At 44.7% G+C, this 20,990-nt stretch overlaps 1 protein-coding gene across 1 annotated transcript; it reads left to right on the plus strand.

Annotated features, from left to right (window-relative positions):
- The first annotated feature begins 2,433 nt into the window (after window positions 1–2,433).
- On the plus strand, window positions 2,434–16,312 carry LOC123138752 (uncharacterized). Its single transcript, XM_044558649.1, has 7 exons — window positions 2,434–2,541; window positions 8,129–8,934; window positions 14,584–14,704; window positions 14,940–14,999; window positions 15,091–15,370; window positions 15,475–15,792; window positions 15,859–16,312. Exons 1-7 carry the CDS (start codon window positions 2,434–2,436, stop codon window positions 16,035–16,037), a joined length of 1,872 nt encoding a protein of 623 aa, XP_044414584.1. The 3' UTR covers window positions 16,038–16,312.
- The last annotated feature ends 4,678 nt before the right edge of the window (window positions 16,313–20,990 follow it).

Here is a 20,990-nt window from a genome sequence, read left to right on the forward strand (position 1 = left end):
AATCCACTTCAACTAAAGTGGGAGAGACAGACACCCGCCAGCCACCTTATGCAACTAGTGCATGTTAGTCGGTGGAACCGGTCTCACGTAAGCGTACGTGTAAGGTTGGTCCGGGCCGCTTCATCCCACAATACCGCTGAAGCAAGATAAGACTAGTAGCGGCAAGCAAGTTGACAAGATCTATGCCCACAACGAAATTGTGTTCTACTCGTGCAATAGAAAACTACGCATAAACCTAGCTCATGATGCCACTGTTGGGGAACGTTGCAGAAAATTAAAAATTTCCTACGGTTTCACCAAGATCCATCTATGAGTTCATCTAAGCAACGAGTCAAGGGAGTGAGTTTTCATCTACATACCACTTGTAGATCGCGTACGGAAGCGTTCGAGGGAGCGGTGATGATGGAGTCGTACTCGACGTGATTCAGATCACCGATGACCAAGTGCTGAACGGACAGCACCTCCGCGTTCAACACACGTACGGTACGGGCAACGTCTCCTCCGTCTTGATCCAGCAAGGAGGAAGGAGAGGTTGAGGAAGACAGCTCCACCGGCAGCACGACGGCGTGATGATGGTGGAGAAGCAGTACTCCGACAGGGCTTCGCCGAGCACACTACGGAGGAGGAGAGGTGTTGGGGAGGGGAGGGTTGCGCCTTGGCTTGGGTGCGGCTGCCCTACCTTCACCCCTCTATTTATAGGGGAAGGGGCAAGGGGGGCCGGCCCCTCTAGATGAGATCTAGAGGGGGGGCGGCGACCAGGGAGGGGTGGCTTGCCCCCCAAGCAAGGGGGGTGCGGCCCCCTTAGGGTTTCCCCCAGCCCTAGGCGCATGGGCCCAAGGGGGGCGCGCCCAGCCCACCAGGGGCTGGCTGCTATCCCCACGCATCCCATGTGGCCCCCCGGGAGGGGTGGCCCCTCCCGGTGGACCCCCGGAACCCCTCCGGTGGTCCCGGTACAATACCGGCATGACCCCGAAACTTTCCGGTGTTCGTTTGACAACTTCCCATATATAAATCTTTACCTCCGGACCCTTCCGGAACTCCTCTTGACGTCCGGGATCTCATCCGGGACTCCAAACAACATTCGGTAGTCGCATACAAGTCTTCCTAATAACCCTAGCATCACCGAACCTTAAGTGTGTAGAACCTACGGGTTCGGGAGACACGCAGACATGACCGAGACGGCTCTCGGGCAATAACCAACAGCGGGATCTGGATACCCATGTTGGCTCCCACATGCTCCTCGATGATGTCATCGGATGAACCACGATGTCGAGGATTCAAGCAACCCCGTATACTATTCCCTTTGTCAATCGGTACATTACATGCCCGAGACTCGATCGTCGGTATCCCAATACCTCGTTCAGTCTCGTTACCGGCAAGTCACTTTACTCGTACCGTAATGCATGATCCCATGACCAAACACTTGGTCACCTTGAGCTCATTATGATGATGCATTACCGAGTGGGCCCAGAGATACCTCTCCGTCATACGGAGTGACAAATCCCAGTCTCGATCCGTGTCAACCCAACAGACACTTTCGGAGATACCTGTAGTGCACCTTTATAGTCACCCAGTTACGTTGTGACGTTTGGTACACCCAAAGCACTCCTACGGTATCCGGGAGTTACCCGATCTCATGGTCTAAGGAAGAGATACTTGACATTGGAAAAAGCTCTAGCAAAATGAACTACACGATCTTGTGCTATGCTTAGGATTGGGCCTTGTCCATCACGTCATTCTCCTAATGACGTGATCCCGTTGTCAATGACATCTAATGTCCATAGTCAGGAAACCATGACTATCTGTTGACCAACGGGCTAGTCAACTAGAGGCTCACTAGGGACATGTTATGGTCTATGTATTCACACGTGTATTATGATTTCCGGATAATACAGTTATAGCATGAATAAAAGACAATTATCATGAACAAGGAAATATAATAATAACCCTTTTATTATTGCCTCTAGGGCATATTTCCAACAATTATAAACCTTGAATTCATATATTTCATTGTAATCAAACCCTAACTTCTCAATCCCTGAAATCAATACCCTATTCTCACATATCCCGGTCAATCTCAACCCTGGATCAGTTTGGCACACGGGGAAAAAAGCATTCCCGATCGGGTCATTTGTTACTATGGCTAACTACATTGGCACAAGTGCATATGTATCATCTATCCCAATCTCATAATACAGCATCAGTGGTGGCAGTGTGTCACAGAAGGCAACTTCCTCTCCCCGAGATTGCGAAGCAACTACGCGGCCCGGTGTGAACCCGACGGGCCTGTCTTGGACTGGGAAACACGACCCCGCGCAAGACATCTACATGCGCAAGGGTGACATCGGCTCGCTGCCGCCGCCAGCAGCCTACTGCGGCAGAACCGGAGCCACTTGGAGTGGCTAGATGCAGCCTACGGTATCGGTGGCGTACATGACCTTTGGTGGCCTGGCGTGCAAGTCGCCGCGGGCCCTGGTGGAGACGGCGTTGCATCGATCATCGCCGACAGCGGCGTGCAGTTCCTCTGGGTGGTATGACCCGGTATTGGTGACCGCAAACGAGCTGATACGGCTGCCGGACAGGTTCAATCAAGGCGGCCATGCGCGAGTGTGGGGTTGTAGGGAGTGGGCGCCGCGGTAGGACGTGCTCCGGTCACCGGCCACCGGTGCCCACATGCTCGTCCTCGTCCGCTGTTCGTGGAGATGTGCTACTGACACCGTAGTTGTTCTCGGCGCAAATGGTGCGGTCGGTGGAGGCATGTTCCTTGAACAATCTTCCTGGTCACCACCGACATGTATTCCCATAGTGCGATTAGTTCATTGGTTTTTTCTGCTCGTTGCTCCTCACTAAACTGGTCAAATGTCGAAATAAGACCGGGATTACGGAATACATGGTATCAATTTCAGGGATCTGAAGGTTGAGGTTCAATTCCGACGAGGCCTATGAATTAAAGCTTTAATGCATTGCACGTTCTCAGCGGGGCAGAGAGCGTGGAAGGAAGGGACAAGCCGCCCACACCGTCGCCTCTCCCTCTCTCCTATATCTGCGTCGAAGCCAGAATGAAATAGTCCTACACATCGACGTGTGGGACCAGAAGCCAACGCAGCCTACCAGTCACAGTATGCGGGGCGGGTGTGTGTGCATGAGGCGGGTGCGTACCCATGAGCCCACCTTGTCTCCTGTACAACCCCAGACAACAGACGAAAACAAAAATAAGCCCATCCACTGGACTGTGGGACCAGAAGCCTATGCAACCCACCTATCATAGTGCGGGGGGGGCGTATGAGTGTGTGTTGTGCGGGTGTATACGCATGAGTCCATCTCTCTCTTTCCTATATCTAATTAACAAGCGAGACGTGGGCATAGAAAACGTAGCGTCAAGCATGGGACACATAAGGAGAGAGCGCTCGCGCACCCTGAAATGACCGACCTAGCAAATCGCGGGCGAGGCTGAGCCCATAGGTCAATGGCCCTCCAAAACTACCGCGAGCTGATAACTAGACACAAAGATCTAATGCCCCGGAACACAGAGAAGACTGTTTTGACCACCATCTGATGGCTGAGAAAGCAGAAAATCGAGGGAGCCTCCTGGAGCCAAGTTGGCTAGCAATCTTATAGTTTAGAATTGGCAGGATGGTATGTGTTAATTTTGATTTTATCGAGTCTGCGGTTTGCCTGTCCACTTTCATGGTTATATATTTGGAAAGATTGCAACACTATATGGTAGTAGTACTCCTTTTACATCTTCTTGTACTAAATAGTCAAGCAGAGCTATTGATAGGCTCAAACATATCAGAATACAGTGAAAAAACACAAACATACATAAGTAATTGGAAAGCAACAACATTAATTAGCTTCGATCCTTGGCTTCCTTCTTTTATAGTAGTTTGGCACCGATCTCTCTATCTAGTGACAATGCTAATGTCAACCACAACTTATAACCCCATAAATCTCAATTATAGATTACAATCTTTTCTGGAGTATTTTCATATCCAACACAAATAGTTAATGCATTTTTGGTGCTTTTGGAGCAGTAAATACCACATACTGTTTCCTACTTTCAGACTTGATGATTATGGCTTTTTCAACGAAAAAATAGTGTCGCAGTTTGGTACGTCTCCAACGTATCTATAATTTTTTATTGTTCCATGCTATTATATTACCCGTTTTGAATGTTTATGGGCTTTACTTTACACATCTATATCATTTTTGGGACTAACCTACTAACCGGAGGCCCAGCCCGTATTGCTGTTTTTTGCCTATTTCAGTGTTTCGAAGAAAAGGAATATCAGACGGAGTCCAAACGGAATGAAACCTCCGGGAGCATGATTTTTGGAACAAACATGATCATGAGGACTTGGAGTGCAAGTCAAGAAGCAGCCGAGGCGGCCACGAGGGTGGAGGGCGCGCCCCCCTATCTAGTGGGCCCCTTAGACGGCCATCGACATACTTCTTCCTCCTATATATACCCACATACCCCGAAAACATCAGGGGAGCCAATGAAAACCTAATTCCACCGCCGCAACCTTCTGTATCCGCGAGATCCCATCTTGGAGCCTTCGCCGGTGTTCCACCGGAGGGGGAATCGACCATGGAGGGCTTCTACATCAACACCATAGCCCCTCCGATGAGTTGTGAGTAGTTTACCACAGACCTTCGGGTCCATAGTTATTAGCTAGATGGCTTCTTCTCTCTTTTTGGATCTCAATACCATGTTCTCCTCGATCTTCTTGGAGATCTATTCGATGTAACTCTTTTTGTGGTGTGTTTGTCGGGATCCGATGAATTGTGGGTTTATGATCAAGTTTATCTATGAGAAATTTTTGGATCTCCTCTGCATTCTTTTATGTGTAGTTAAGTTATCTTTGCAAGTCTATTTGAATTATCAGTTTGGTTTGGCCTACTAGATTAATCTTTCTTGCAATGGGAGAAGTGCTTAGCTTTGGGTTCATTCTTGCAGTGTCCTTTCCCAGTGACAGTAGGGGAAGCAAGGCACGTATTGTATTGTTGCCATAGAGGATAAAAAGATGGGGTTTATATCATATTGCATGAGTTTATCCCTCTACATCATGTCATCTTTCTTAATGTGTTACTCTGTTCTTTATGAACTTAATACTCTAGATGCATGCTGGATAGCGGTCGATGTGTGGAGTAATAGTAGTAGATGCAGGCAGGAGTCGGTCTACTTGTCGCGGACGTGATGCCTATATACATGATCATGCCTAGATAATCTCATAATTATTCGCTTTTCTATCAATTGCTCTACAGTAATTTGTTCACCCACCGTAATACTTATGCTATCTTGAGAGAAGCCACTAGTGAAACCTATGGCCTCCGGGTCTATCTTTTTATAATATAAGGTTTCAATCTACTTTTATTTGCATCTTTACTTTTCTTATCTATATTATAAAATACCAAAAATATATTTATCTTATCATACTATCTCTATCAGATCTCACTTTCGCAAGTGGCCGTGAAGGAATTGACAACCCCTTTATTGTGTTGGTTGCGAGTTCTTTGTTTGTTTGTGTAGGTGCGTGGGACTTTTGAGGAGCCTCCTACTGGATTGATACCTTGGTTCTCAAAACTGAGGGAAATACTTACGCTACTATTGCTGCATCACCCTTTCCTCTTCAAGGAAAACCAACGCAAGCTCAAGACGTAACAAGAAGGATTTCTGGCGCCGTTGCCGGGGAGGTCTTCACTCAAGTCAAGACATACCAAGTACCCATCACAAACTCATCTCCCTCGCATTTACATTATTTGCCATTTAACTCTTGTTTTCCTCTCCCCCACTTCACCCTTGCCGTTTTATTCGCCCTCTCTTTCTCAATCTCCTCTCTCTTTTTCGCTTGCCTTTTTCCATTTGCTCGTGTGTTAGATCGTTTACCTTGTCATAATGGCTAGTCCTCCTATCCTTGTTATTACTCCCGAACATGAAATTCTCAATTTTAAGCAAAGGGAGGAAGAAAATTTAAAAGATGCTTGGCATAGAATTTGCAATGCTCAAAATAAATCCACTAGAAAGCTTTCTACTTCCGTTCTTCTTCGCAATTTTTATGTAGGCATTACTCCTTGGAATAGATGTATTCTTGATACCATTGCCGGAGGGGATTTCTTGAGTACCCATACGTTTGATGCTTATAATGCTATGTTAGATTTGTTTGGCCCACCACCTCTTTTGGTTAATGGAATTATTTTAACTTTGGAACATGTGATGCAAAGGCTTGAAATTATTGAAAACAAAATTGCCACTGTTGAGTTGAGTGAAAATTTTGATAAAAACATCCATAATCAAATTACCCAATATGGATCTAGGGTTGGAGTTACTTTGAATTTTTTTAAAGAGAAAGAACCTATAATTAATGAAAGAATAGATCTAGATTCTACGAGAATCGGTAAAGTTGAGGATATCATTGCCAATTTAGGGTTGGAGTTTTCTTCCGTTAAAAACACTCCAAATCCTCCTACCAAAACTGCCAAATTTATCTATGTTCCAAAAAATAAGGGTGAATCTTCTAGTAAAGGAAATGTGGATCTCAAATCAATAAGTGTTCATCCCAATTGTCTCTCGATCATTAAGGAACCTTTTGCTATAAATGAAGTTCTTGAATTCTTGCCTAAAGATTTAATCATTGCTAAAAAGGAAGAAACCCCTAAAGATAATAAGTGCTCTATTGAGGAATTGAGTGCCAAAGATGACACCACTTAGATCTATCCTCGCTTTTATGCCTAGCTAGGGGCGTTAAAAAAAGTTCATCGGTTTTGAAAATAAGTTCACCAATTTTGAAAAAAGTTCAACAAATTTGAAAAGAATTCAGCGGATTTGGGAAAAAGTTCATCGATTTTGAAAAAATTCAGCGGATTTGAAAGAAAGTTCATCGTTTTTTTTTTGAAAAGTTCATTAAATATGAAAAAAGTTCATCGAATTTGAAAAACAATTCATCAAATTTTAGAAAAAAGTTCATCTATCCAGGAAGAAGAAAATAGTAAAAAGGGAAAAAAAGGAAGGGAAAAGTTGAAGTAATATAAGAATGGGAAAGATGAAAAATAATAGAGGAGGTATTGTGGCGGCGTGGTTGGTGCATTGCACCTCGAAACAGCAGGTCCCCTGTTCAAGTCACCAGTGCTGCACTTCTTTTGCGTTTTTGGAAATAGAAGAAAAAAGTACAAACTAAAACAGATAAATGGGCCAGCCCAGCTAACACCGCTGCAGGCGCTGGTTAGGAAAACTGGCCCTTAATCGGCGCCTGCAGCGCCGAATATGAAATGCCCACTAAAGTTTCGCACGGGATAGCTTGTATCGCGTTGTTTTTTTGGGCAGCCCATTAGCCCAAAGACACAAGCCTGACCTAGCCCAAATAGGTATAATACCCAGTCCTCCGCCCTACCGAGCGCTCCTGCGTGGCGGCGGCGGCGGCGGCTTCTTCCTCATGCTCGCCCCCTCTTCTTCTATTCCTCGTTGATCTTCTCCTGTTCTCCGGCAGTCTTTCCCCGTTCGCGGCGGCATGATGTCGCAACCCGTTGTGGCGCCGACAAGCGAGGCACCAGGCAAGTTTTTTTGGTCTCGCAGATTCGTGATGTATGTGTGATGTTTGCTATCCATCTTAACTCCTAGCACCCGATTAATCGTCACTTTGTTAAATAACTATCTACATGGAGTACTTCCATGGACGGTAAGGAGAGGTTATTCTTTAGGAATGGAGATCCTAGTGACACTTGATTCTAAATTAGTATATTTTTGCTATGTTGTTGCCTCATGGGTTGTTGATGTTAGGCAACATTAAAGCTTTTTGTAGTCCTTTATTATTTAATTTTAGGCCATATCTGGCATTCTTTTAAAACACCATTTGTAAACATTGTGAATTGAAGAAAACCACCACATTGACACTAGGTTTGCAGAAAACTCCGGTTTACGAATTTGTGACAAAAATCACTCACTCTTAGCCTAATCTTTTGCAAAAGAAGAAGAAAAAAACAGATCGATCGCTTCGAGCATTTTAATCATGATTATGACATGTGGGTCCCACATTTCATGACATGACATAACAGTTCACGGTAGACAATGTTAGACATTGTTAGATGAGGGATTTTCCAGATTTACAAAATAGTCCCTGAAATTTTGCAGAGACACCCTTCAATCAATAAACAAAAAGCAATCAGCTCCACAAATAGATTTGGGCTGCCCAAGCAGCCGAGCAGAGCAGCAGCACGCCGGCAATGGTTCCCGTCGCCGGGAACGGGAGTGGAGGGCACAGGCACAGGCACGCGGCTGTTGTGGCAGTCGGCGGCGGAGCTGGCCAGGCCTGTGGGCCGCACCTCGTCCCTCAGCCTGCGGTCACCAGAGGTCCGGCGTCCTCAGCCGTCAGACCATCATCCTCAGCCTGTGGTCGAGCCACCAGAGGAAGCCGCATGCCGTCTAGCCGCAAAGTTCATCGGATCCAGGGCCTCTAGTGCCAAAGATCACCGGATCCAGGACGCCGGGGGCCACGGTGGATCTATGGCCACGCGGTTAGGATCCGCCATGACCAGCACGTCGTGCTTGACGCCGGTGAGGTCCGCTCACGTGGCCGCCATGACGCGGGGACGGGATGGGCACGAGGGAACCGCGAGGAGGGAGGATGGAGAAGGGGAGGCGCGGTCGCCGCCGGCCCCAAGTTCGCCCCTGCTGCGCGAGGCCGGCTCGGGAAAGAGAGAGAGGAGGGAGGAAGGAGAAGTGGAGGCGCGGCCGGCCGGCCGAGATGCGCGCCGCCAGCTCGGGAAAAGCAAGAAGAGAGAGGATGGAGAAGCGGAGGCGCGGCCGCTGCTGCTCACGCCCGGGCCGGCGCAGGGGGCAGCGTCACGCGGCTTGGGGCCAAACGGGCCGGGCCAAACAGGCCAGCCCGCGAGCACGCCGGCACGGCACGGGCTAAATGGGCTGCATGCCGGCACACGGCATGCCTTGGGCCGTGCCTGGGCCTGGAGCCTGGGCATGCGGACCGGCACGGCAAGGCCCATTTATTTTTTTACATAATTTTCTGATTTTTTTTATATATGTATACCTAAAATATAGCTCAATATGCCTAAAACCAGCCCAACAGACTGAAAATGTGCAGCCCGGCATGCTAAACAGGCCATCGGGCCGGCCAGTTTACTAATCAGGTCGTGCCTGGGCCATGGAGCAACGCCCGTGGGCCGGCCCGGCCCGACCCGGCTATCAAACGTGCCACGACGGGCCGTGCCGGGCCAGGCACGATTAACACATGCCGTGTCGTGCCGTGCCGGGCCGGCCTGTTTAGCCAGGTCTGTTGGCCTGGGTGGTTAATGCTTTTAAGGCAAAAAAATCAAGAGGGGCGGTGTTTTTTGCAAAAAGACCCCTGTTTATTGTGGACAGTTACCCATATAAGAAAAGGGTGGGCTCCATCTGTCATAATCATCATCAAATGAGCAAACCCGTCAACTATTGTTTTTTGCAAAAGATTAGACCCAGAACCAATGGTTTCTGGCAGAAGTTTGTAAATCAGTGTTTTCTGCAAACCTAGACGCCAATATAGTGGTTTCTGCAATTCATTCTTTGTAAATAGCGTGTATAGCATCTGGAGGAGGCCGCTCCTATTTCTCTTAGCACGCTATTTTGTTTTTGTTTTTTTATGAAAGGCACAATCATTTATTCTTATTGTTGAATGCATAGTGCTCTCTCCCACAAAAACCCGAGGCCCGAGCACAGATTCTTCTCCAGCTTAACTTGTATCTATGGTAGAAAAATAAAATATCAAAAAATATGTATCGTGGAACACAACATCAGCTCGCAGATGCTTCTCTGGGAAGTTGTATAGGTAACTAAGGCATGTACAGTTATCTGCAAAATAGAATGTTGCAGGTGGATTACATATATAAAGTAACATGATTTACATGGATGTAAAACAACACATTATATTTCTAATGTACTGTCATCTCATTTTTCAGATGATGATATGAAGTCTGTCATTGGTTCCGTATCTCCGTCTGCGTGTACAAGTCTGGGGGGTGGTGTCATCAGACTTAAGACTACCACGGTGCCTGTTCCCGCCTTTTTTAGAGGGTAAATAAGTACCTTGGTTATGCTTTCAAATGATATTTTTTGACATCATTCTTACTATTGATTTAGTATAATGTTTTCACTGTGTCTTTAGAGAAGTAGTAGATTTTGTTTTGATAACAGACAACCCTATACATGTAAAATTGTTGGTGTTTTGGCTTACCAAATTGGTGTTTTGCTCTAATGTAGGTGAATTTTGATGAGTTAGGACAAATGTCAATTTCGGCTGATAAAGTAATATTTGAACCACGGTGAACATTAAGTTTGTGTCAACCAATTTTAACCTTTTGAATTTATTACTACATGGCTTCTAGTTCCAGTCTTCTTTGGAGATGGCCCATTATTAGCTGCAGGTCGTATTAAACTGATGATGATTTTTAGAACAATTAGTTCATGTGCAATATTTGATATGTCATATAAAGAATGGTCTTAATCAATGTTTCCTCATAATCCCTCGGTGCAAAAACCACTAATGTGATGGTCAAATAGGGATTTTTTTCCTTAGGCACCATTTTCCTTTTATATCCCATTTTCCATGTTGCTTTGAATTACTTGAAATAGTTATGGCTATAAAATACATACACACATAATATGATTTACAACCAAATTAATTTGAACATCATGGATTGTGTAACTACAGCCTGCAAGTATGAGTGTATATACATAAGAGTAAGCCTTTAATTTGGTAGAAACCCGTACACACACCCCACACATAGAATCAACCCCCCCCCCCCTTCTATTTCTCCACAAAAAAACCAACACTCCCCATCAGATGGGTGATAAATATCTATCATTACCATCTTGTTACAAGCTAAATTATATTCCTCGAGTCCTAAGCCCTTAGTTAGACAAACTATGACTTGATTTCCCAAGCTTATGTGATTTAATTCTACTAGCCACATTCTTGTGCTTTGCAATGGGAGAAAAAAAAATCACATGCCCCTAGCCCAGTAAGCATGGCTCAAGACTCCCACATGTCTACATCCTCTATTTCAATATGGCGCCCCATCCGTGTCACTTCTTATCCTCCTTTTCACCCTCACCGATAGTGATCCTGGTGTCCACCCTATCACAAATATATCTGAAGGTGGTCAATCCCAAGAGGATAATCTCGGCCACCGCATGGCTCACCTTTCATTGAACCGCACTAGTGCAGGAGAATGTTTGAAACATCTTGCAGTTTGTTACAACAATAGCTTCAATATCATGGAACATTGAGCAAAAAAAATCCCGCTGAACCATTAGCACAATAGTTGCTACTAAATTGACTTGGGTTCCTTCTGTTAGTGTCTTGGGTATGAGTGAAAAAATATCCAGTCTCAAAAGACAACAAAGAAATGAGAGAGAAAAAAGAGAGCCTTATTAAAATTGCATGCACGCCTTATATACTCAAATGAGACTGAAGAAGCAATATGCCATTTAGTCATATATGCACAAAGGTATGCAGCCATTTAGAAAATGATTGAATAATAAACATGAACTTGTATGTTGTGCCACTTACAATGATCTGACTACCAATTGGTCCACAATGAATTTACTAATGCTTGGAGCATGTATCCGTTGAATGGCTTTGTTTAGGGGCCCCTTCTGAAGAGAGAATTCCTAACTCATAAAGTGAACGCCATTGACACCACCTCTGAAAGGGTGTCTCATCATTCTTTAGGGGCCCCTTCCTCTTCGTAATCAACTATCAGATCTGAAGAATAAAACATACCGCATCATGCTTACTCAAGCACATGTAGGACAGATCAAGAGCCGATTGTGAACTTTATATATAATTTTAAAATCATCAATGACAGATCAAAAGCAGATCCTAAAATTTAAAAATCATAAATGAACTCCACCATTCCACCTTGTCGTCGTGTCTATCCACCTTGACCTCCACGGCGAGAGGCTCGTGCCACAGGAGTGATGGCGGCCTGCAACCTCCTCCTTCTTAACAGGGCACAACCGCCACGAGCGATCAGAGCAAGACGATGGTGCCCAGATGTGGAACTATGTCAGCACATCATCGGCTCGCTCGCTGTACACCCCTTCCATGATGTGAGGCTTGCAGGTCCCCTACCCGTCTCCTTCACCTCCTTCCAGTGACTCCAGCGCGACTGGATTGTTGATTCCGGCAAAACTCCACTCGATTCCTCCCGCGAGCCTCCTCTACACCTCCGACAGTGTCCTGGCCAGGAAACACACACAATAGTATGCGCAGAGGCACTAACCTTTCTATGACACTTCCGGCGAATTCTTGCCCAACAACGACGGTGGCGAGCGGCCATATGCTACAAATATAAAACACTTTGGTTGCTGCCGCAAAATTTGCTCCAAATGGGGGACCATGTGGGACCACAATAAAATGGCTGTTTTACATCACTTTATGCCAAAAACGCTGCTCCAACAAGTGCCCTAAAATAGGACAAGCACAAAACGACATCCACGGTATTTTTGGGGCACCAATTTTAGGGCTGCTATAGTTGATGAGCATTGTCTGGTGCCCTAAAATTCACTTTTTGGTGTCCCAAATTTTACTCCAACTGCTTTTTTGTGCCCTATTATAGGGCCGTTGTTGGAGATTTTCTGAGCTTTTTGTGTTTTTTTGAAGTAGCTTCTCAATTCTTTGATTTTCCCCCATGGTTCAGTATCACTAGAAAGCACCAAGAGCAAGCGACTATGCCTCCTCTCTTCTCCTCTATCAGATATTAACTTTTAGCTTACTTGAGCAACAACAATCAACAACTAGAACCAGGTTCAATGCAACTAGCGCATCAAGGCCCTAAATCCACCACACTGTTACCTGTCACAAACACTAGCCACACCTCCTACAAGATGTTTCGCTTTGCCTTCTTTCCGCAACCAGCAAAAAACATCTACTTCTCTCCACTCTAAGACAGCAGCATCAGCAGCCCACAAACAAATTTAGGCAACAGACATCTTCTCTGCTTCTTGCTACAGTACTCACTACACCAACACCGCTACCTCCAAGTGATAGTAGTCGTACATACCTCACCAATCTCTCCTTTCACCACCACGGACCAACACCGCAGACCTGCAGGTCCTTCTACTTGCACACACTATTGGCCATCATCTCGGATGAGCTTTTGATTTTGAGCAGCCACATGTACGCCTCCTGCTGCTACCCCGAGCACCCATGACCTACAGTTCCTGCACGTCCCACAAGGAGGGGCCCCGGTCCCAGGTTGCACGCCACAAGCTTCAATGCCAATTTGCTGTGCTGCCCCACACTCCTGGCCGCAGGCACCTCTTCTCTCTGCTCTGGTCCACAACCAGCAGTGGTTCTCTCCCCCTGCTCCAGACCATTTCCTATCTGCTAAAGGCTACGGCTCTGTTGTAGCTTCTCCCATGCGATTTTCTCCTCACTCCAAGAGATCCACTACCGACAAAACATCTCTTCACCCATAGCCATGAGCACCACCTTTCCTCTCGCCGCTAGCAATGGCTTTAGTTGTAACCTGGGTGTTATACCATGTTGTCTCTTGGGGAAAAATCTATAACACTCCCTTGCTCTTTAACTATAACCTACAAGTATGAGTAGATATTCGCAAGGGTGGGCCTTTGGGCCAAACCCATATGCACACCCCACACATACACACAACCCAACATATATCCTTACTAGGATGTTGATTGGTAGAAGTTTGCACCATGTTACTAAGTTATGTAACTGTTTTTCTACTCAATCCAGTCAAATCTCCATTTCCTTGCATAATAGGTGTTGAAGCCTTGAAGTTAAACTGTAGGACGTGAGATGGTCCTTTAGGCATCAATTTTCATAATAGTAGAGGGAAAGCACATACATTTTCTATTGGTACTAATTAGTGGGGCATATTGTCCAAAAAGAATTTGATGGCGAGAGGCCAATGAGGTCAAAACAAGTCAAACTCCAACAAAACGAGTATTTCTTCATATTATTGTATGAATTATAGAGGGTATTAACATGTTAATTATTCCGGGATTGAAACATTTCATTTGTTCAACATCTCTACATATGATTCTATTCTTTTTGTATGGAGCTTTGATTGCTTTTTACAAGTTAGAACTAATATAATTTGTCTTTGCACGACAACACATGCATGCCTTGAATTGACCAGATTTAATGATAATGTGATGTACTCCCTCCGTTTTTATTTACTCTGCATATTAGAGTTGACTGAAGTCAAACTTCGTAAAGTTTGACCAAGTTTATAGAAAACAATATAAACATTTACCATAACAAATCTATATGATGTGAAAGTACATTCAATAATATTCTAATGGTATTGATTTGTTATTGTATATGTTAATATTTTTTCTTATAAACTTGGTCAACGTTCACAAAGCTTGATTTTGACCAAAGCTAATACGCGAACTAAATAAAAACAGAGGAAGTACATAATATATTTATTTTTTCCACTGTAATCATAAAGTAGGATTATATTTGTTTCTTAGATTGAAAAACAAATATTTAGTTGTTGTAAATGGTGGATGTTCGAATCATGTTGTTTCTGATTATAGATTTCCATGTGTTCTCTTTGCAGTGGGGAAAAAATTCAAGATATTGTTTGGCCGAAAACCATAGAAATCAAAGGAAGAGTGAAATGGGCGGTTTTTAAAAAATTCCTCAAGGATCTTCGTCACTCTCAAAACCGGTCAATAATGGTAAGATCATTTTCTTACATTATAGATGGTTCATCCTTGTTCTTATGATTTGACATTCTCCCGTTTTAGGATTATTTACTTTTGTGCTGACATGAGTTTGAAATTGTATTTGATATACCAAGATAACAATTTGTTTTGTAGCGTCAGTTTTCTTTCATCATTAGTTTTAATAGTTACTGAAATATCACAGAAATAAACCAAAACTGATTTTAACTTGCAACCAATATCCTATTAGGTGATTTCCCTGTTGTTGAATGTTGAGTCTTCGAAAAATGGCTTAGAGGGAATGAAGCAGGTAAAATTGACACTTGATTTTTCATTTCTAGTCCTTAGTAGGTATGGACATTCAGAATATTACGCTTAAGCTATTTATGACACTGATGCAGGTTGCAAAGATGTTAAAAGTGAACAAAAGAATTGGTTTAGCAACAACAGAAGATGGTTCATATATTTATGTATGTCCTGGACACAAGGACATAATAACAGTGCTTGCAAAATATGGTTTCTGGAAAGGCGCATCAACAATCGATACAAACCAAGACTCATTAATCGGTTTTGTTGTACGGGACCGAAAATCACCAGTAAACACAAGCAAGGGAGAGGTAAGTACTGCGACAATACAAGAAATCAGGGGCACTCGTGTGGAATCACAAGAAGTGATATGCGGTAAGCTTGTATTATCTATTAGTCCACATGCATGGAAGTCTTGTTCTCTCGATGTCCTCCTCTAGTACTTACTGATCATGGACATCATCCTTCTCTTCTTTCAGATAAGCAATCATACCCGGTTCATCCTCTTTGCGCACCAGTAGATGATGGCCTATACTTTCGGCGTCCTCCCATGGTACTAGCAGAGCAAGGCTCATATTCTCCTTATCCTCCTCCTGGACTACTAGGTCACGACTTCCATGCTCGGCATCCTCCTATTGGACTATCAGGTCAAGGGTTACATCCTCATGCCCCAGAATGTCAAGGCGTCTTTCATCAGCTTCCTCCTTGTGCAAGAGGTCAAGGCTTCATTACCCACCACGCTCCCAATTTTGCACTACAATACTTCAGGCCCTTAACAGATCATGGAAACAACAATGGTATTTATCCTCACCAACAACATTGGATGTTTAGTGAATGGCTTGAAACTGACTATGTTATTGCAGGTTCACAACACTTGAGGCCACCTAGCGGTTCTGCTCCTGGTCATTTGTGGCAGAGAATGTCGTGCGCAAGGTCCGGGAATAATCTTCCTGGTTTTGAAAGATCAGAAAGTTTCTCTGGCTCTAGCTCCACATATTACTCTAGATTCGAAAATGGGTCGGGTAGCATGCCTCCCAACTAAATTCATTGATGAAATTGCAGCCTTGTCCCAAGAAACATTCTGAATGATTTGTCTTATATTGGTGTATTCAGAAGTACAAGGAAGACACCAGGACATGGATTCTTGTTTCTATTTCCGATTGGGCCAATTACTCCCAATATCCATATAACATAATTCCTGATGTGTACAATGATGCATATGACATTTCATTTATTCTCCTGATAGGATGTTTGCCAGCACTAGTATGTTCCAACCCGCATTGCTACATGTATCTTCAGATTTGGTGATTAATGAGGTTATTATGTATTTTTCTGGATAGTCATATGAAGTTTTTCTTCTGAATAGCTAAAAGTGTATGTCTAGTAAACTATTCCGTAGAGTAGATATTGCGATGGAACAAGTCCTGTAGTCTCATCGTCGTACTAGTGGGCTTCTTCTTTGTACTAAAAATCTTTTTTTGACGGAATTTGTACTAAAAATCTTATCAAACACCTCCCTCGTTGTCGACTTCCACAGAAATTCCCCACCCAATAAGCTTGGCTGGGGGGGGGGGGGGTCCGCATCTAAATATTGATCTGAGTGAACCAGGTCATAAGTTTTTTTCCCATTCATGTTGTGACACAACATATATGCTTGGGTCCCTTTCTGTCTGCCTTTGATTTGGGTCATAGCCAAGTTTCTCCCTTCTACTAACTTGAGAAAATAACAGGCAAGGAAAAATTGAAAAATAATTCTCTGTTGTGGACCGCCGAACGACTGGCACGACGCGATCAGGCTTCCGAGGACATGCAACACCTACTCACTGACTGCCCCTTCTAGTGGCAGATTTGGCACAAAATCCTCTCCAGAGCACGGGTGTTCACGGACTGATGGGCGTACTCTTTCTCAGAAGCTCCTGCAGAACTTTGCCGAGATCTTTCCTCCATCCTCCTCACTGCCTGGTGGATCCACAAACACCACAACAGCTATGTCTTCAACTCGCTGCAGCCCTCTGCTTCACCCCCGATACAGTCTATCCAGGAAGATGCGCGCCTCTGGGGTAGGGCAAGAGCCAAAGGAATGAATATGCTTCCGAGAGTTAGGCCTTTGTTTTCCTTCGGGCTGAGCATCCCGTGTTCTGCTCTAGCGTCCAGCTTGTGTACGTGTCCCGTGATGGTACCTTATACCTCTTCCCACTCCTTCTATCAATGCAATGATAGCTAGCTTATGCGTATTCAAGAAGAAAAAAACACAAGAGAAGATACAGGCTGGGATTGTTGTAAATGTGCTGAATCCTTATTAGTAACGGATGAAAACAGGAATACAAACAGGAAACTCATGCAGAGGACGATGGCACCCTAGCTAGAACTTGACCAAGCGCGCTACACTAGCTAAACTTGATCAAGCGTTCGGCATTTCAAAAGCTGAAGGCATAGGCTTCACATGCTTAGTATTATACATAAGAAAACTGTCATGAGGATGTGCATGTGCATTCCCAAGAATTTCGAAAATTCCACAGATAATGAGAATGCTGAATTGATAATATACCAGTGGAGGATTACCTTGCAGGACAACCACAGTGGCCGATGACAAAAATGTAAATGGTTGCCTAGATCATATATCTTGACACTTAATAGCTCAACTGTGTGTTTACCTATTGAATCAACGGAGCACCACCTCAGTCTCTCAAGCATTACCGTGGATCAATCAACAACAATATATGAAGAAACTGGATTTTGCAGAGGACAAGAAGATATAATTATTTTGTCATCTCATAAGCTAACAAATATCATTAAAAAATATTGATTTAAGAAGCACATTCGTACATACATGAAAACAGGAGTTAAGAAGTCAACAAACTCTGGGAGCTACTCCCTCCGACCCATAATATAAAAGCGTTTTTGACACTAATGTAGGAGTCAAAAACACGCTTATATTATCGAACGGAGGGAGTATTAAATATGCCGATAGACTCAGCGATCTGTTTTCGGGGCAGTAAATATCTATATAACTAGTAATACATGTAGTTCAGTATCACATTTGGTATAATAAGTTTTGGCACAAAAGTCAGCAGTACAAGCTTGATATAATTTTAGAAAGCTGAAAAATAGATACCATCTAGTGAAAGCCAACTTGCATCTGTTAATGCCTAACTCTGGTTTGCATAAAGCATAGCCTGTAATGTTGTGACGCCTGGGATCAATCTAGGCAGATTTGATACCATGCTAAGCAGAGGTAAAAATTCTAACCATTTGCTAGCATAAATCATGATATAAGAACATAAAGTTAGACACATGTAAGCCCTGATTTTTGCAAACCAGAGGAGGCTTGGTTTTAGCCAACCATAGTATTTGGACTAGATGGTAGGCCGTATACAGAAAATATACAACTCTATTGTTCAGTTTTGAAATCAGCTGTCCTTAGAACTGAACGTATCAGCCAATAGGCCACTCAGACATACAGGAGAGCAAATGGAAAAAAAAACTGATCCAAACTAGCAAAGCATGAATGTCTTTCAAAACATTTAATCTCTTCAAACAAAGATGATGCAGAAAGAACTAAGATATTGAGCTAAGAAGAAATGGAACAAGCAACCAACAAACTGGGTCAAAACTGCATCCTCAGATTGATCAACATATTGTGGCCATCAACAAGTCCAAAATAGTTCACGACAACAGAAAAGGTCCAGAATTGCCATTCAAATGAAATTTTATGATGACATGGACATACCAGTACTAGTGAATCTAATTACTGGATCAAGCGTTAGCAGCGATAGCATGCGAGATACATAATAAACCAGAGACCAACATCCAGTTAAGCCAGGATAGAGAAATTAATGCATTGCAGAATGGCCTATTTCTGCACTTTCTTAGCTCCAATACGTGTGCTAAATGATAAGATATCAACAATCAGGAACCAATCATCAGTTCAATCAGATTCTGCATCTAACAGGGCAGAAAAACAACATCTAGTTAAGCAAAGTACACCGAAATAGGAATTACCAGCTTACAATGGCGAATAAAAACTTTGTCGCACGGTCACAGTTCACCGATTTTCATAGCTCGTTCTTGGGTGATGCAAATCTGAATCTTGTCGGCACTTCCCCTCGGCAGGCGGCAGCGTAGTCTTCAGCAAGGTGTGGTGCAGCTTCCATGTGAGGGCATATGTACTTCTCCACAAATACCTTCTCAGTCTAAAGCAGTGCTTTATAGTAGCTATGGCTGTGCGCTAGCAACCCATTTTCCTTCTGAAATTTCACAACATAGTAGCAGGGTCTGAGCCGGCCCTCCAGGCTGTAAGTGAGCATTGCCGATCGATGAGCAATGTAGGCCGGCTCCAACCCCAACTCAGAGAGAAGGAACTCGGATCTGCGCTGCAGCATGTTCTTTGACCTCCTCAGCACAGACAGGATCCTCAGCATCCGACCAGCCCAAGGTGCTCTTCAAGTACTTCACTTTGGCGGCAATCTTGTCCTCGCCGAGCAATTCGACATACAGCAGAATTTTCCTGAACATCACGGAGCCACGGGGCACACCAAGACCTTCGGCGAACGCCGCCGCCGCCTGTATTTGTTCCGCACTGGCGGTGAGCATCCTTGGCACAGTGGTACACACCTTGGCAATGTCGCAAGCACCTAGCGTGCACTCCTGCAGTAACGCCACATTTGGCTTGACCACCCTCTCGAGGCTGTGGGAGAGGAGACGGTTGTTACGCTTGAACGCTTGGAGGAACTTGTCGGAAGATCCGAAGAGGCGCAGGTAGTAGTGCACCTTGGAGACGACGGATTTGCAGCGGAAGGAGAGCGAGAGGAGGCGCGCGATCTCGGAATGCGGCAGACTGAGGCCGGTGAGCCCGGCTACGATGGGGGACAGGGTCCTCTCCACGCCGGCGCAGAGGAGCTGCGGGTCCCTAGCGACGGCAGCGGCGACGTCTGCGGTGGAGAGTCCGAGGCCGGCGAGGAAGGCGAGGACGGCGTCTGGCTTGGTGGGGGATCTGAGGTGGGAGAGCTTCGTGGAGGCCTTCAGCGCCTGTGCTCGGGTGAGGCCGCAGGTGTCGACCAGGTACTCCTCGACCGCGAAACCGGTGCGTGGGGGAATGGGGGGTGCGGCGGCCGAGAGGAGACGGCGGAGAGGGGAAGGGGATCGGTGGCAGGTGGTGGGGAGGATAGAAGGTGGGCGAGGATGCAGCTTCGGAGGCGGAGCATGGCGCAGGCGAGGGCGTGGCGGCGCCGGCGGCGAGGGCAACGAGCGCCGCCGGTTGGTGCGAGAGACGCACGAAAGAGAGAAGAAGCCTAATAACTTGTGAGCGAAGTGGGCCTCGAAGCCCAACATCTGAGCGAAGCCAAGCCATTGTAGGCCGTTCTTTTTTGTCTCGAAAAAAATGTAGGCCGTTCTTTTTAAAAAATTCGAAAACATATTTTTAAGCTTCAAAAAATTCTGGAAAAAAAATGCACATGAACAAGAGATGCATATTACATTCCTGTTAAATTTTGTGATGAAATAAGCTTAGGTGTGAGCGGCATAAGAAAAACAAAATTATGGGCTTTTATAGTGAATAGCATCTGTGCTAAAAATACATGATTTTGTCATTTTTGTGTATCTTTATCAAAACATATTTTTTCTAGGGGATACCAAAACGTATTTCATCGTGTAAATTTGCACTCTGGCTCGCTAATGCCTGTTGTAGCTCGAGCTACACGTAGCTATTTTTTGAAAATAATAATCTAAAATCATATTTAAGAGTTCCAAAAAGTTTTGAAAATGACGCACACGAACCTAGGTATGTATACTACTCCCTCTGTCCCAAAAATGAAGTTAGGACAAAGTTGGGTCACTTATTTTGAGACAGAGGGAGTACATCTCTTCAAATTGTATTTAAAGACAACTATTCACTTGAAAATAAGGTGGCCTTTCATGAGGGGGCCGATATTCAAACGAAAGCACTCGCGGAGAAATATTTGAGGCTACCTACTGCTTTGGGTAGGTCTACAGAGGA

The sequence above is a fragment of the Triticum aestivum genome, chromosome 6B (genome assembly GCF_018294505.1).
Source record: "Triticum aestivum cultivar Chinese Spring chromosome 6B, IWGSC CS RefSeq v2.1, whole genome shotgun sequence".
NCBI classification, from domain to species: domain Eukaryota; kingdom Viridiplantae; phylum Streptophyta; class Magnoliopsida; order Poales; family Poaceae; genus Triticum; species Triticum aestivum.

What these genes read in the sequence shown, in the direction of transcription:
- LOC123138752 (XM_044558649.1), top strand. Translation starts at nt 2,434, where the DNA reads ATGACCTTTGGTGGCCTGGCGTGCAAGTCGCCGCGGGCCCTGGTGGAG. An exon ending in GGGCTGCATGCCGGCACACG is followed by an intron (nt 8,935 to 14,583) that starts GCATGCCTTGGG and finishes TTCTCTTTGCAG; the next exon opens with TGGGGAAAAAATTCAAGATA. An exon ending in ATCACAAGAAGTGATATGCG is followed by an intron (nt 15,371 to 15,474) that starts GTAAGCTTGTAT and finishes CTCTTCTTTCAG; the next exon opens with ATAAGCAATCATACCCGGTT.